We start from the raw sequence: 18717 nt of genomic DNA, 5'->3' as shown, positions 1-18717 counted from the left end.
TACTTAAAAGTTCATAGTTTTTGTGAAATAAAAATAGTTATATACGGAGGATATGGATTAGGAAATTAAATTAAAGCTTATTGACCACGAAATTGGTAGCAATTAAATCCTATGGATTAGGAAATCAAATTAATGCTTATTCCAAGAAATTGGTAGCAATTAAATCCTAATTTCATTCTATATCCTAATCTTTTGTGTATATAAGTGCACCACTATACCATGAATTGATACTAACTTACATCAGTAGAAATCAACTCAATATATATCATGGCTCACCTCACGTGTTTCTCATGCTCTCTTATAATCTTCTCCTTATCATTCCTTACATTATCCAATGCTGTGTACTACCAAGTAACTAACGAAGACCCTGATACGCCAGGTGGCAGAAATTTCACCGAAATAATCGGGTTTGAGTACGCCAAAGAAGTAATGTATGTGACCAACGACTTCATATGGAACACGGTGTTCGAACAATACAGTCTCGAAGACCGAAAGCCCGTAGATACCGTTGACCTTTTCATGAAGGACTTTAAAGACATGCACCCAGGAGTCGCAGCTGAAGTATGGGAAAAAAACAAGATTAACTTTAATGTAAACACCTTCAATGGTGTTCCTAGTGATATGTTAAAAAGGGTATTTACGAGCATTATGTATCATGAGATGACTCATGTGTTTCAATGGAACGGTGAAGGGTTAGCGCCAGGTGGACTGACTGAAGGGATTGCGGATTATACGGTGATAAGAGCAAATTATGTTGACGTGGCAACTTATACGAAACCAGGAGAAGGGGATCGGTGGGATGAAGGGTATGGAGTTACGGCGCGGTTTCTCGAGTATTGTGATACGTTAACTCCGTCGTTTGTGGCTAAGCTTAATAAGTTGATGAGGCCGACGTACGATGTGTCATTTTTTCAAGAGTTAACAGGAAAGAGTGTCGAGCAACTTTGGGATGACTACAAGACTTATTATGGCCAAACCAGATAGGAAGTTCATAGGACTAGTGTAATTGCTTTGTTTTGGGCATAGGATGTTATATTTTTAAACGTCCTCAATTTTTGTTTATTTAAAGAAGAACAATTTACTATCATCTTATCATTTCAATTATAGTTCGTAAATGACTATTTTCATTTTCAACAAAAAGTTAATAAATACTCTAAAATATAATTAAATTTCTTAATATATTAACTCGTTTAAGAAGTTGATTTAATCGAAAAATACGGAGTATATTTTTATATTATCAAAATATCTTATAGTTGCAACCTTGAATCGTTGCGAATATTAGTTTCTAATTTGATTTTAACATATATATTCATATTATTATACACGATTTGCTAAGGATAACAATAACTTAAATATATTGTCTAAATAAACGCAGGATCATATATAATTTTAATAAATATAAGGGGTATTAGATTAGATATAAGGTTCTAAAGATAATTATAAGGTATATTAAAAATAATCTTAGGATGAAAACACGTCAATTTTGGTAGAAAATTATTATATAAAAAGTAAAATGTAAAAAAAAAAAACAGGTAGATATATATATATATATAATACTAGTGAAAAGACCCGTGAAATTACAGGTTTGTTTAAACGAAATAATTTAATGACATGTTTTAGGGATTAAGTGAATGTAAATGTTAAAGTCATTTATTTTAATGACGCGTTTGACTAAGAAACTTGTCGTTGTTTTTACAAATATATAAAGACACGTATTTTCGCATACATATGTAACGTGTTTAATTTCGTAAAAAGAATCCATATTTGAATATTAATAATATAATAATTATAATTATCATATAAAAAGTAAATAATAATAATAAAGTTAGCTTAAAGTTGAGTATTTATATTTTTAGTAATAATTATTATCATTAATAATAATAAATGCCTTTTAAATTTTTTAGAAAATTAAAATATAATTATTATATATAAGTTGTACAATATGCTTTAAAATTTGAGTGTTCTGTAGAAGATTTTACAATTTAGGAGAGATTATTACTTTCTTTTATAAAAGATTTCGTATTATTTTTTTAATTAAATTAATATAAAATTATGACATCACTATGAAAATTAAAGGGTAATTAACTTAATGATAACATCATCATTTTAGAGTTTTATATAACTATATAGATATAGATTAACGAATGTGTATTAGAAGGTATTGGATTTGCATTATTGGATTTGCATTATTGTATTTAATTATATAGTCATATTTATATTTATATTCATATTTATTTATTGAAATTTCGTCAATTCAACTTTCAAGTCAACTTTCAAGTCGAGAAGATAGGGTTAAGTCTAGCTTTATAATTTTATTTTTGTTTCAAAGCATACTATATATCCAAAAAAATATCAGTGTACGTTACATATTTTTAAAAAGTGTTTTAATGTAGGCTACTGATGACCAGTTACCCGAGTGTGTAATCCCTTAAGCTAGCGGACGTTACATTTAGGCGCTTTTAGGATACGATTTCTTCATAAAAATTGTTCTAATTCCATCAAGACCTGAAAATTCGAGAAACGATCCAATTCAATTGTTGACCAAAATCTCAAGAATTTTGACTTTTCGATCTGCTGTTTAGAGATGAATTTTAAACACGGTATGATGCTGCACGAAGCTTGAAGGAGTAATAAGGAACCTGAAGCTCCAATCAATTCGATCTATGAATGCTTCTTGTTAACGTCTGTTTGCCCCATGGAATGCACACGTAGGTAACCGGTCACCAATAGCCTACATTAGAACATTTTTTGAAAGTATATGACGTACAATGATATTTTTCTGAGTATATAGCTTACATTTAAAATAAAAATATAAAGCTATTTGACAGCCTTAACCCTTCATTTAATTATCGAAAGTTTATATCATAATACTCCATAGTAGTAAAAACCTAAACTACAATAAATGTAAAATTTTGACACCGTTTATACATTATTGAGAAACTTTTATAGATAATCACGCTTGTTAGTATATATATTTTCCATCTGCACGTTCATCACAGTATAAAAAACTACACTCTCCGTTTCAAAAAAAAAAATGTGATGTTTAACTTTTCAAAGTCTTAAGTTTTCAATTTTGACTCTAAGTATCTTTATCTTTATTATATAATGGTTGATGAAAGTTGTACCAATAAAATGTACATTTAAAACTCAATTCATTTATATAATTTTAATCACTTATTATATAACATAAATAAAGATATTTAAGGTCAAAATTGAGAAAAAAGATTTTGAAAAGTCAAAATATGACAATTATTTTGAAACGGGAGAAGTATTACTTTAATTTTATTATTTTTTTACGATTTCAAGTATCATTTAATTTATCATTAAGTTTGACACTTTTAAGTATTAAAAGTTTTGTGTCATTTATAGGTGTTAAAAAGTGTAAATAGTTTGCCATGCATAAGGCATTACGTATTACAAATAATACAAGCGTCAAAATTTGTTTTTTCAGTGCCAATATACACAAATTTTATTTAATTTTTATTAAATATTATACAATTATGGATAAGGAAACGTATATCATAAATGAAAAAAAAAAAAAAAAAGAAGAAGTAAATACTCCATCCCTTTTAAAACATGTATGGAATGGAATTATTGTTCGATTTAAATTAGATATGATAAATGTTAGAATTTTTACATTAAAATAAGTTTGGCTAGACAGATAGATAGACTCCTTTCTCACCACTAAGGGAGAGCAAGAAAGAGTAAAATGGCATTCTCTTTATTGAAAGACTTAAGTTTCGCTGAATTTATTAAAGTATTTGAGTGACTGAATATATAAATGTGATTTATGAGTTTAATGACATTAATTATTTCAAGTAGTTTTTTCAACTAGTCAATTATTTTAGCCAATATATAAATAATAATATGTACATTTATTTTGAGACGCAGTGAGTAATTAATGTTTGAGATATAGCATGAAAATAATTAACGCTTTTTCTAAAGGCATTGATATTATGCGAGGTGTATATAAAATAGCTTATATTTTACAAGGAAATACTATTAAATACGATACAATTTTACACAAGATATTTATTTATTTATATAATGGATATACTTAAACCTTGCTACAACACTTATAGGCAGTGTACCTAATCGTACAGTAGTGTAGTTTTTAGTAAGTCCGGTTCGTTCCACAGGAAAAATCTTTAAACAAAGCTTAACGCTATATTAGTTTACTTTTATAAAAATACAAATATATATATATATATAAGTAATATTATTATTATAAAGGGGGTTTTTACCGTTTAATGACCGGTTTGTCGATTTTAAAAACTTTAGTCGCAGTTAAAACCAAATGTAAAATAATAAATAAATACAAGACTTAATTTAAAGCGTAAAGTAAATAACGATAATGAAATTGCGATAAATGAAAGTGCGATAAAATAAACTTGCGATAATTAAAAAGTACGATAATTAAAAGTGCAATTAAATACAATAACAATAAATAAAAATGCAATAATTAGAAGTGCAATTAAATATAAAATAAAGGAAATTAAATATGAAATAAAAGAATTATGCTTATTTAAACTTCCGTAATCATGATGTTTGACGTGTTGATTTTAGTTTTATGCACATGGGTTAATTGTCCTTTGTCCTGGATTATTTAATATGTCCGTCTGGTTTTTGTCCATAACAGTCCATCAGTCATAAATATAAAGTGCGAGTGTCCTCGTCAAATTATCCTTATACCCGAAGTCAAATATTCCAACTAATTGGGGACTTAACTGTAACAAGGTTTTATTACTTTGTTTAATAATTACACCAGGATGTCGACTGAGTGTAACCCAAGGTTTTAATACTTTGTTATCAATTATGCCAAGTGTCCTTGTACATAATTTCACCCCTGTTTTAATAATTCTAGTGGCTATTAATCCATTCTCGTGTCCGGTTAAATGAACGATTATTCGTACATATAAATACCCCGCCCATCGTGTCCGATTGAGTGTATATGGTTATTTATAGGTACGTCCAATTGTAAATCTTTATATTAAAATTAACAAACTATCATTTAGTTAAACAAATATAAAGCCCATTAATAGCCCATAGTCTAATTTCCACAAGTGTCGTTCTTTTGTCCAAACCCCAATTATGGTACAAAGCCCAATTACCCAATTTTAATATTTTTAGCCCAACATCATGATTACTTCATTTTAAATAAGCATAATAATAACTTAGCTACGAGACATTAATGTAAAAAGGTTTAACATAACTTACAATGATTAAAAATAGCGTAGCGTTACACGGACAGAATTTCGACTTACACCCTTACAACATTCGCTAACACACCCTTATTATTAGAAATTAAAATTAAAATTAAAATTAAAATATATATATATATATATATATATATATATATATATATATATATATATATATATATATATATATATATATATATATATATATATATATATATATATATATATACTTTACGTATGATGAAGAGAAGAAAGATGTGTTTAGTTTGGCCAAAACGCGTTGAATTTATAGGACCTGGGCTGGATTTCAGAGCCATGCGATCGCATGGCTTTTGTGCCTCGCATGGCCAGCTGGGAGAAGTCACATATCTTTGTTTTCTTTTTTGCCGACGTTTATAAATAATAATATAATATATAAATAATTATAAGAATTATTTAAATATTATATTTTATTTATGTGCATAGTTAACTTGTAATTTTTAGTCCGTTGCGTCGAGCATTGAGAGTTGTCTCTGGTCCCGGTTCCGGATTTTCGAACGTCCTTGCGTACAATTTAATATCTTGTACTTTGCGTTTTGAATCTTGTACTCTTGTAATTTTAAGACGTTTCTTATCAATAATTGGAACCTCATTGATTGTATTTTGTACTTTTGAGCTTTTTGGTCGTTTGCGTCTTCAATTCGTCGAATCTGTCTTTTGTCTTCACCTTTTATTATTTAAACGAATATCACTTGTAAATAGAACAGTTGCAACTAAAAGCTTGTCTTTCTTGAGGAATAATGCTATGAAATATATGTTCGTTTTTAGCATTATCAAATATTCCCACACTTGAGCGTTGCTTGTCCTCAAGCAATATAGTCTTGAAATACAAGAATCACTTCTTTATTCTTCACACTTTGTACATCAGTGATTTCTTTACGGCGGTATAAACAATGGTAGTAACGATGTGGTTTACAGTCCCACATGACTATAAAATTTAGATCCATTAAGGAAATTGGATCTTTATGAAAACATTTGATCTTTTAAAAATTAAATCTAGTTTTTACCCTAGATAAGTTTTCTGTAATAACCCTTCACCGGTGTTTGCAAAATATTTTTGTGGGCTTGGTGATTTTCAGATTTGAAAATTTTAGCTCAAAACTTGTGGTTTTGTGTCACCCACTTGCTAACCTTGTATTAGGAAAGCAACACATCCAGTATACTTGCTCCGTATATTACCTTTCGGTAAACTACCGTCCGGTTTGTAAAGGAAAGCGTTGAACAAGCAACTGTTAAGGCAATGTCCCCTGACATGCTTTTAATTATGGTATATAACGTGTCGGACGCAATTACTATCCTTTGTAGGAGCAATAGTAAAGCTCACCCTTATAATTTTTCGGTCTGGCACAAGGTCCTGTCTTTAACCATGCTATGCAACCACCGTTCTTACGGTTGACACCCGATTTGGTTCAGATGACCTAATGAATTCCAGGTGAATTCCTAGGATTTTACGTTCAATGGTAATGAACGCATTGAAAATGGGTTTTCAGAAAACAAATCGGTTTATAATTTGATCAAAATATTTTCTCGTTCAAGCTCGAGTTTAGATATCATTGAATTCCATGAGTTTGAATTCTCAATCTTTAAGGTCAATCTCTAGGATTGAGTAATATCAGGCTTAAAAGCTGATTTTTAATCTTTAAGGAGATTATCCTTTCTGGGGATCTGATTCATTAGTCTTATCCAGCTAATTTGCACGGTGCCCCCCCATTTTACGAGATAAATCCTTCTCATGGTTAGGATAAATCTGACCACTTGGCAACCCTGTTTAATGCTGAGGTCCGTGGATTTCCTGCTGATTTTAGTGATGACTTTTCTAGGTTTTTCGTCAACCTACAGCTGGTCTGGACGACAACTTCATGACCTAAATCAAGAAGCGCGTTTCTTTTTTCGGAAGACTTTACTTCCCCTGAAAAGTCATCCATGAAAACTTCCATGCATTCTTCTATCATGTCGTGAAAAATCGCCATCATGCACCTTTGAAAGGTTGCAGGGGTGTTGCAAAGTCCAAATGGCATGCGTTTGTAAGCAAAAGTACCATAAGGGCACGTGAACGTGGTTTTCTCTTGGTCCTCGGGTGCTATTGGAATTTGAAAATATTCGGAAAATCCATCAAGAAAGCAATAGTAACTATTTCCGGCTAATCTTTCCAACATTTGATCAATGAAAGGTAAGGGAAAGTGATCTTTTCTGGTGGCGTCATTTAATTTTCTATAATCAATACACACACGCCATCCTGTTACAGTCCTAGTAGGAATAAGCTCATTTTTCTCATTTGTAATGACAGTCATGCCACCCTTCTTAGGCACGCATTGAACTGGGCTTACCCATGGACTATCAGAAATTGGATAAATTAGACCTGCGTCTAGCAGTTTAATAATTTCTTTTTTAACTACATCTTGCATATTAGGATTTAGTCTTCGTTGGCGTTGCACATACGTTTTATGACCTTCTTCCATAAGGATTTTATGTGTGCAATACGAAGGACTTATTCCTTTAATATCATGAATCTTCCATGCAATGGCTGGTTTATGAGCTTTCAACACAGAAATGAGTTGTGATTTCTCATTTTCAGTAAGAGAAGACGATATTATTACAGATAATTCAGATTCACCATGTAAATAAGCGTATTCCAAATGGTTTGGAAGTGGCTTTAACTCTAATTTCGAGGTTCTTCTATCGATGATTTGTATCGATATCTGTCTTCTTCTTTTAGCATTTGAATTTCTTCTGTTATTGGTTCATATCCATTAGCTATAAGTGTAGCTAACATTTCAGCTTCATTAATTGGTTCATTACCATCTCCTAAAGAACATTCTCCTGTTCCTTGTAATTCTGGAAATTCTTCTAACAATTCTGCATGTGAATCTATAGTTTGAATATAATAACATGTATCATCTGCAGATTGTGGTTGTTGCATTGCTCTATCAACTGAAAAGGTAACACTCTCGTCCTTTATACTTAGGGTCAATTTCTTACCAAACACGTCTATCATTGCTTTAGCCGTGTTTAAGAATGGTCTTCCTAATATGAGAGGAACTTGAGAATCTTCTTCCATGTCCACAACAACAAAATCTAATGGAAATACTAAAGTACCAACTTTCACTAGCATGTTCTCCATTATCCCTCTAGGATATTTTATTGATCGATCGGCTAGTTGTATGCTTATTCTTGTTGGTTTCAATTCTCCAAGGTCTAGTTTAGTGTATAGTGAAAACGGCATTAAATTTATACTAGCACCTAAGTCTGCCAATGCTTCTATTGAACTAAGACTACCCAGAAAATATGGAATTGTGAAACTTACTGGATCAGATAGTTTTTCTGGTATCTTATTCAACAGCACTACTGAACAATTAGCGTTCATAGTAACAGCCGAGAGTTCTTCCATTTTCTTTCTATTCGTGATCAGATCTTTCAAGAATTTAGCATATCTAGGCATTCCTGAAATCACATCAATGAAAGGAAGATTTACATTTATTTGTTTAAATATATCCAAGAATTTGGATTGCTCGGCTTCAAGTTTCTCTTTCTTCATTTTACTTGGGTAAGGAAGTGGTGGTTGGTATGGTTTAACATAAGGTTTATCCTTAACTGTGTTATCTTCATTAACCTTCTCAACTACCGGTTCTTTTTCCTTATCTTGATCATGTTGTGGTTCTTGTGGAGTAGGAATAGCTTCGTCAGAAGTTACAGGTATTTCAGGTGGTTTAAGTGTTGTACCACTTCTTGTGGTAATGGCTTTAGCTGTTTCATTCCGGGGGTTAGCATTTGTATCACTAGGTAGACTTCCCGGTTTTCTTTCACCTATTAATCTTGCTAGGTTACTTACTTCTTGTTCCAAATTTTGAATAGAAGCTTGTTGATTTCTAAATGCTTGAGCATTTTGTTCATTAGTTTGTTTCTGAGATGTGAAAAACTGCGTTTGAGTTTCAACTAGCTTCGTCATCATATCTTCTAAATTCAGCTTTTTATCATCGGTTTGTTGTGGTGGTTTATTTTGAAAATTAGGTCTTTGTTGGTTGTAAGTATTGTTAGATACTTGTTGATTGCTAGGACCTTGTTGGTTGTTGTATGGAATATTTCGATTATAATTCTGGTTTTGATTGTAGATCAGTCTTGGCGGTCGATAATTATTCTGATAATTATTTTCAGGCCTTTGGTTTATGTATGAAATATTCTCTCTTTGTTCCATTGTTAATTCAATACTGAGACAATCTTTTGTCAAATGTGGTCCTCCACACTGCTCACAACTAATTCGTATTGAGTGAATATCCTTAGTCATCTTTTCCATTCGTCTCTCGACAGCATCTATCTTTGCGGAAATGGAATCTAAGTCATGGCTAGAATCCGCTCTAGCTGCTTTAGATGATCTAACGATATCTTTTTCTTGGTGCCACTCATGTGAGTGGGAAGCAGTGTTATCAATAATTTTATAAGCATCAGTTTCTGTTTTCTTCATAATAGAACCACCAGCTGCTATATCTATGTCTTTTCTTGTAGTGATATCTCATCCTTGATAGAATATTTGTACTATTTGACAGGTGTCTAAACCATGTTGCGGACATCCTCTTAATAACTTTCCAAATCTTGTCCACGCCTCATATAGAGTTTCATTCGGTTTCTGTGTAAACGTAACAATTTCTCCTTGAAGTCTTACGGCTTTAGATGCAGGAAAGAATTGTTTAAGAAATTTTTCAACTAAAACGTCCCATGTATCAATCGCCCCTTCAGGTAACGATTCCAACCAATCTTTGGCTTCTCCCTTTAAAGTCCAGGGAAATAACATGAGATATATCTGTTCATCCTCCACTTCTCGGATTTTAAATAGTGTACAGATCCTATTAAAGGTACGAAGATGTTCATTTGGATCTTCCTTTAGTGCACCACTAAATTGGCATTGATTAGTCACCATGTGTAGAATTTGTCCTTTGATTTCATAATCTGGTGCATTAATGTCTAGATGAGTAATTGCGTGACCTTGGCCAGTGCGTTTAGCTCTCATTCGGTCTTCCATACTTAAAGGTTCTAGATTCTCCATAATTGAATTTGTTGAATCGGAATCACTAGAGGATTCTGATTTAATGGTTCGTTCCTCAACAATCCCTGTTTGAATAATTGGTGGTTCCGGAGGAAAATTTAATGGTTCAGGATCTATGAATCGTCCCTGAATATTCTCCGGATTCTCAATTGTGAGGTTGGGTTCAAAAAATGGATTATCGGAAATTTGAATTGGAGTACTTGGTCGACTGGATGAAGATTCTAAAGAAAAATCAACGGCGGTAATATTTGCTAAATGTCTTGATCTAGTTACAGGTGGTGAACGTCTTGCTCGGTGCATTCACTGAATATCCTATTAGTTTTTAAAAAGGAAAGAAAAATTATATAAGTTATCCAATCAATAGACTTTTCTGATTTTGCCCACGTTTCGAATAGCCAAAAGATGCAGCAGAGGGGCAGAATTCGTTTGGTCTCAATATAATTGAGGACTGTTTGGCTCCAATAACCCGGTCCAAGTACAAATCCAACTATTACTACGAACCAGAAAATTTTGATGACTATCAATTTAACCACTTAAAATAAATTTTCGTAATTTTAAGAAATTTAGATAAGAAGTAGAATAAAAATCTATGTCCTAAAAACAAGAATAGCGAGAAATAAGAAAGAAAAAGAGTGCGTCGGAAAAAGGTCGAAAAAGAAAAGGGTTGAAAAATAAAAGGCGTCGGAAAATAAGAAATAAAAAGAAATGACTTATAGAACTTAAAAACACTCTACTAACCCAACCTTATTACTACCACTAACTTAAAATTATAATCACAAATTGAGATTACTAATTGGAATGATAATTGATACATAGGTAAAAGGCGTTGAGAAATAAGAAAATAGCGCGTCTAAACTTAAAAAGGAACTAAAAATTTAAAACTAAAAGTTGCGTCTTAAAGCTTACAAGTAAAACTATATCCCAAATGGAAATAACTTAAAAAGGTACTAAAACTTAAAAAGGCGTCGCAAAATTCTAAAGCACCTAAATCTTAGTCTAAAGAAAAAGCACTTAAGGGATTTTACGGCACGGCCTAAAAATCTAGAAATAAAAATAACTATGGCAAAAACTATGAATTAAAAATAAATACGAGCGAAAAATACAATTATTACGCTAAAACTATTAAAAGGGGACAAAATATAAAAATATATAAAAAGTTGTAAAAATTATAATTTTTATAAAAATATTATTTTTATATTATTTATTAAAACTATTAATTTTACAATTTAAATAAACTAATTAAACTAAAAATACAAATTAAATAAATAACACTAAATTAAATTATATAATATATAACCCTAATTAGGGTTTAAATATAATAATAATTATTATTATCCGTAATTAATGCAGGCTGCAGTCAACTGTGGCGTGTCAGACGGGCTCATGCGATCGCATGAGTCCTAAGCTACCCGTCCATGCGATCGCATGGGCTAGGGTTTCGGGCCACAGAGTGGGCTGCTACAGTACCAGACTCGAGTTTTAATATATTTTTTTTGCTGTTTTAATAAAATTATGTAATATATTTATATAAATTAAATAAAACTTATATTTTTATAAAATAAAGATAAAGAAACTTTTATATAACTTACAAACTCTTAAAAATATTTATATTTTTGTTTTTCTTTTTATATTTTCGAATATTTAAAACGTATTTTTACAAAAGCGTACTAAAAATAAAAATCTTTTTTTTTTGTGTGTGGCGTTTCGCTTCGGCGTTCCCCGGCAGCGGCGCCAAAAATACTTGATATTATGCGAGGTGTATATAAAATAACTTATATTTTACAAGGAAATACTATTAAATACGATACAATTTTACACAAGATATTTATTTATTTATATAATGGATATACTTAAACCTTGCTACAACACTTATAGGCAGTGTACCTAATCGTACAGTAGTGTAGTTTTTAGTAAGTCCGGTTCGTTCCACAGGGAAAATCTTTAAATAAAGTTTAACGCTATATTAGTTTACTTTTATAAAAATACAAATATATATATAAGTAATATTATTATTATAAAGGGGGTTTTTACCGTTTAATGACCGGTTTGTCGATTTTAAAAACTTTAGTCGCAGTTAAAACCAAATGTAAAATAATAAATAAATACAAGACTTAATTTAAAGCGTAAAGTAAATAACGATAATGAAATTGCGATAAATGAAAGTGCGATAAAATAAACTTGCGATAATTAAAAAGTACGATAATTAAAAGTGCAATTAAATACAATAACAATAAATAAAAATGCAATAATTAGAAGTGCAATTAAATATAAAATAAAGGAAATTAAATATGAAATAAAAGAATTATGCTTATTTAAACTTCCGTAATCATAATGTTTGACGTGTTGATTTTAGTTTTATGCCCATGGGTTAATTGTCCTTTGTCCTGGATTATTTAATATGTCCGTCTGGTTTTTGTCCATAACAGTCCATCAGTCATAAATATAAAGTGCGAGTGTCCTCGTCAAATTATCCTTATACCCGAAGTCAAATATTCCAACTAATTGGGGACTTAACTGTAACAAGGTCTTATTACTTTGTTTAATAATTACACCAGGATGTCGACTGAGTGTAACCCAAGGTTTTAATACTTTGTTATCAATTATGCCAAGTGTCCTTGTACATAATTTCACCCCTGTTTTAATAATTCTAGTGGCTATTAATCCATTCCCGTGTCCGGTTAAATGAACGATTATTCGTACATATAAATACCCCGCCCATCGTGTCCGATTGAGTGTATATGGTTATTTATAGGTACGTCCAATTGTAAATCTTTATATTAAAATTAACAAACTATCATTTAGTTAAACAAATATAAAGCCCATTAATAGCCCATAGTCTAATTTCCACAAGTGTCGTTCTTTTGTCCAAACCCCAATTATGGTACAAAGCCCAATTACCTAATTTTAATATTTTTAGCCCAACATCATGATTACTTCATTTTAAATAAGCATAATAATAACTTAGCTACGAGACATTAATGTAAAAAGGTTGAACATAACTTACAATGATTAAAAATAGCGTAGCGTTACACGGACAGAATTTCGACTTACACCCTTACAACATTCGCTAACACACCCTTATTATTAGAAATTAAAATTAAAATTAAAATTAATATATATATATATATATATATATATATACTTTACGTATGATGAAGAGAAGAAAGATGTGTTTATTTTGGCCAAAACGCGTTGAATTTATAGGACCTGGACTGGATTTCAGAGCCATACGATCGCATGGCTTTTGTGCCTCCAGGCCATGCGATCGCATGGCCAGCTGGGAGAAGTCACGTATCTTTGTTTTCTTTCTTGCCGACGTTTATAAATAATAATATAATATATAAATAATTATAAGAATTATTTAAATATTATATTTTATTTATGTGCATAGTTAACTTGTAATTTTTAGTCCGTTGCGTCGAGCGTTGAGAGTTGTCTCTGGTCCCGGTTCCGGATTTTCGAACGTCCTTGCGTACAATTTAATATCTTGTACTTTGCGTTTTGAATCTTGTACTCTTGTAATTTTGAGACGTTTCTTATCAATAATTGGAACCTCATTGATTGTATTTTGTACTTTTGAGCTTTTTGGTCGTTTGCGTCTTCAATTCGTCGAATCTGTCTTTTGTCTTCACCTTTTATTATTTAAACGAATATCACTTGTAAATAGAACAGTTGCAACTAAAAGCTTATTTTTCTTGAGGAATAATGCTATGAAATATATGTTCGTTTTTAGCATTATCAAATATTCCCACACTTGAGCGTTGCTTGTCCTCAAGCAATATAGTCTTGAAATACAAGAATCACTTCTTTATTCTTCACACTTTGTACATCAGTGATTTCTTTACGGCGGTATAAACAATGGTAGTAACGATGTGGTTTACAGTCTGATGTTGTGTCGTGAGGGTACGAAATACACTATTATTTTTAATACAAAAAACATTACAAATTACACAAGTTATTTATTTATTTATAGAGTGGGATATACCTAAACCTTGCTACAACACTATAGGCAGTGTACCTAATCGTAGAGTAGTGTAGTTTTTATTAAGTCCGGTTCGTTCCACAGGGAGCTGGTGATACTTACTATATTTTTAACAACTATATTTATACAAAATATATATAATTATATAAGTAGTAATATTATTATAAAAGGGAGGTTTTACCGTTTAATGACCGGTTTGTCGATTCTATATTTTAAGCGCAAAGATAAATGACGATAATTAAAGTGCGTAAAATAATGACAAGAAATAAAATGACAGTAAATAAAATTGCGAGTAATAAAATGACAGTAAAAAAAGATACGATGAGAAATACAATAAAAGAATTATGCTTATTTAAACTTCCGTAATCATGATGTTTGACGTGTTGATTTTAATTTATTACCATGGGTTAATTGTCCTTTGTCCTGGTTTATTTGATACGTCTATCTGGTTTTTGTCCATAATAGTCCATCGGTCATAAATATAAAGTGCGAGTATCCTCGTCAAATTACCCTTATACCCGAAGTCAAATATTCCAACTGATTAAGGATTTAAACTGTGATGCAGTTATCACTTCTGTCAACAATTACACCAGTTATCACTGTATGTAATCCACCCCTGTTTTAATTAGTTTATGATATTAATTCATCCACTTGATCAGAATGAATAATCAATTACCCAACCCAATTGATTAATTAAATGATTATAACAGATTCCATATGAACGTCACTAAATAGGACAACCATAATCATTATTAATTATTAGGTTAATTAATTTGAAGATAGGTTCGACAGACTCCAATGAGTTGTCACTCAATTAGACAATACCCCCCATCTATTAATAGTCAATAGTCCAATTTCCACAAGTGTCGGTCTTTTGCCCAAACCTTAATTATGGTCCAAAGTTCAATAACCCCATCTTAATATTTTAGCCTAACATCACGATTACTTCGGCTCAAATAAGCATAATAATAACTTAGTTACGAGACATTAAATTAAAAAGGAAGAACATAGCTTACAGTGGTGATTAATCGCGTAGCGTTGCACGGACAGAATTTCGACTTAAAACCCGTAAAACATTTCTTACAATAACCCAACTAAACCATAACTTTATTATTAAAATTAACTTATATTAAAATTATAATATAAATATATATTACATATTATAGAAGAGAGAAAGAAATATGAAGAAAGGTGTTCTTTTCATTACACCGTGAATTTCATTTTATAGACAATTGGTGATTTGAAATTTTCACTTATGACCCCTTAACTATGCTCAATTAACAACTTTTTATTATTTATTATTATTCTTATTATGAATTATTTAAATATTATATTATATTCTTGAGCATAGTTAACTTGTAATTTTAGCTCCGTTGCGTCGAGCGTTGAAAGTTGGTTCATGTCTTGGTTCCGAATTTTCGAACGTCCTTGCGTACAATTTAATATCTTGTACTTTGCGTTTTGTAACTTGTACTCTTGTCATTTTTAGACGTTTCTCATCAATAATTTGAACCACTTGGATTGTATCTTGTACATTTGAGCTTTTTGGACGTTTGCGTCTTCAAATCTTCGTTTTCGCCTTTTGTCTTCGCACTTATTTATTTAAACAATTACAATGAAAATATAATACAATTACATATGAAAACCTATTATTTAGGAGGGATATTGCTATGAAATATATGTTCCTTTTTAGCCTTATCAAATATCCCCACACTTGAGCGTTGCTTGTCCTCAAGCAATACAGAACTTGAAATAACAACATACATGAATCACTTTTTTATTCATCACACTTTGTACATCAGTGATTTTGATATGGTGGTATAAACAATGATAGTAACGATAGAACCATGGTTAAAGGTGGGTGTGTCATCCACAGTTGCCTCGGGTTTAGGTCAACGACACTTGCAATCAAATAGCCGATTTACTTTCGGTTTTCAAAGCAAAGTGCACATTTAAAAGGCGGTTTACAGTTCCACATGACTATGAAAATTTAGATCCGTTAGAAAATTGGATCTTTATGAAAACATTTGATCTTTTGAAAATTCAATCTAGCTTTTACCCTAGACAAGTTTTCCGGAATAACCCTTCACCGGTGTTTGCAAAATATTTTTGTGGGTTGTGTGAGTTTCAGATTTGAAAATTTTAGCTCAACACTTGTGGTTTTGTGTTACCCACTTGCTAACCTTGTATTGGGAAAGCAACACGTCCAGTTTACTTGTTCCGTATATTACCTTTCGGTAAACTACCGTCCGGTTGTAAAGGAAAGCGATGAACAAGAAACTGTTAAGGCAATGTCTAATGACATGCATATGATTATGGTCTTAAAACGTGTCGGATGCTAGTACTATCCTTTGTAGGAGCAATAGTAAAGATCATCCTATGATTTTTCGGTCTGGCACAAGGTCCTGTCTCCGACCATGCTATGCAACCACCATTTCTTACGGTTGACACCCGATTCGGTTCAGGTGACCTAATGAATTCTGATGAATTCTCATGATTTTACGTTCAATGGTAATGAACGCATTGAAAATAGGTTTTCAGAAAACAAATCGGTTTTATTTTTGATCAAAATATTTTCTCGTTCAAGCTCGAGTTTAGATATCATTGAATTCCATGAGTTTATAATTCTCAATCTTTAAGGTCAATCTCTAGGATTGAGTAATATCAGTCTTAAAAGCTGATTTTTGATCTTTAAGGAGATTATCCTTTCTGGGGATTTGATTCATTAGTCTTATCAAGCTAATTTGCACGGTGCCCCCCATTGTGCGAGATAAATCCTTCTCATGGTTAGGATAAATCTGACCACATGGCGACCCTGTTTGATGCTGAGGTCCGTGGATTTCCTGCTGATTTTAGAGATGACTTTTCTAGATTTTTCGTCAACCTACAGCTGGTCTGGACGACAACTTCATGACCTAAATCAAGAAGCGCGTTTCTTTTTCGGAAGACTTTACTTCCTTTTAATGATGGAATTGATTCATCGTGTAGATCCATCTTTCTTACAGTAAATCGGGTAAACCAGTTAATTTAGTCCAAAGTAAAAGCACCTGCAATAACTTTACAAAAACATGTGATAGATAGTTTTTAATTGAATAACTTGGTACATTCTCCCCGCACTTGGCTTTTTTCATGCGTTTTTTTATATCTTAATAAATAAATTCAAGCGTTTTAGTTGTTTCTCAATTTATGTCCTTTCCGAGGTAACAATAATTTCGGCATTAACACCTAGTTTTATCGTTCATAAATATGTATAAACATGATTTTGAATTCATTTAAAAAATTTTAAAATTTTCATAATATTTAGAAAATAAGCCAAGTATAAACCCGAGAGAATTTATAACCCTTCACCACACTTGAGATCATGCAATGCCCTCATTTGCATGAAATCAGACTATAATTATAAATTCATGAGGGTGATTAGTGTAGGAAAGTGATTAAAAATTCCCAGTTTGTAATTACAAAGCTCGTCGAATGATAGATGGCGCGCCTCATCGTTCATTCCTTCATTTATTATATCACATTTGTTGTTTTGCATCTTGTCGTCAAAATCAGTAGCTTTTGCTGAACTTAATGTTAGTCTTTGAAAGTGCGTTGTTTTACCCTGTTGTTTACATGATAAAATACAAACATATATACATATTTTTAAAGTTGGGTATATTATCCCACGTTCAAAAATTTATAAAATCAAATATTTTTTTTTTGCATACTTTAAATCAATAAAATTAAAAATAATGATGACAAAATTTTTCGCCCCGCCCTCGGGTAAAGTAATTTCGTCTCAACGACCTAGTCTTCAACTCACGACGAATTTTAGAAATCAATTTTTTCAACTTAATGAAATAAAGTAAATTTTTGTTTTTAAATTCACACAAAACTTAAAAAGAAAACATATTAATTTCATATAAAACCTAAAAAACAAAAAAAAATTCAGAATGGGGGGAGAAAACTAGTTCTTTAGTGTCTGCTAGCGGAAAAGACCAATCGGATTCCATTCTCGGAACTACACGAGAACAGAACAACTAACTCTAGAGAGCATTTTCTTTTTAGAACACTTGAATCTCCCCACACTTAGGTAGCTGTGGTTTCGAAATTATGATTAACTTCATCGTCAATTTCTCTTGAACCATAATCAACTTGCATATCTGTGACTTTTTTTTAAGCCATTGGTCGGATTCCTGTGTAATATCTACAATTTCAACTAGTTTCGCCTTTTCTTTAGGCGATAGATTAGATACTAACCGGTTACATAACTTAGAGTTCCCCTTGGTTCTAGCATCGCGAATCCGTTTAATAAGTTTCTTCATTGAACTATTAATAACGGGATCATTTAATTTCGTATCAACAACGGGGTTCTTTGTTATCAGGTCATCATTAGGTGTTACTTCATTTTCCTCACACTTAGGCGTTTTATTATTGTTAAGCACTACCGTTGGAGTTGGTAAAACAACATGGTTCTT

The 18717-nt window shown here is 31.4% G+C and overlaps 1 protein-coding gene across 1 annotated transcript; it reads left to right on the top strand.

The window, feature by feature from the left end:
- Positions 1-267: 267 nt before the first annotated feature.
- LOC139860143 (uncharacterized) lies at positions 268-984 on the top strand. Its single transcript, XM_071848915.1, has one exon. It carries the CDS (start codon positions 268-270, stop codon positions 982-984), a length of 717 nt encoding a protein of 238 aa, XP_071705016.1.
- The last annotated feature ends 17733 nt before the right edge of the window (positions 985-18717 follow it).

The sequence above is a fragment of the Rutidosis leptorrhynchoides genome, chromosome 7 (genome assembly GCF_046630445.1).
Source record: "Rutidosis leptorrhynchoides isolate AG116_Rl617_1_P2 chromosome 7, CSIRO_AGI_Rlap_v1, whole genome shotgun sequence".
NCBI lineage: Eukaryota > Viridiplantae > Streptophyta > Magnoliopsida > Asterales > Asteraceae > Rutidosis > Rutidosis leptorrhynchoides.
Note: the sequence above shows the minus strand (reverse complement) of the source record. Positions and strands in the feature narration are given on the sequence as shown.

Excerpts from the sequence above, each read along its gene's own strand:
- LOC139860143 (XM_071848915.1), top strand. The coding sequence starts at position 268 with ATGGCTCACCTCACGTGTTTCTCATGCTCTCTTATAATCTTCTCCTTA.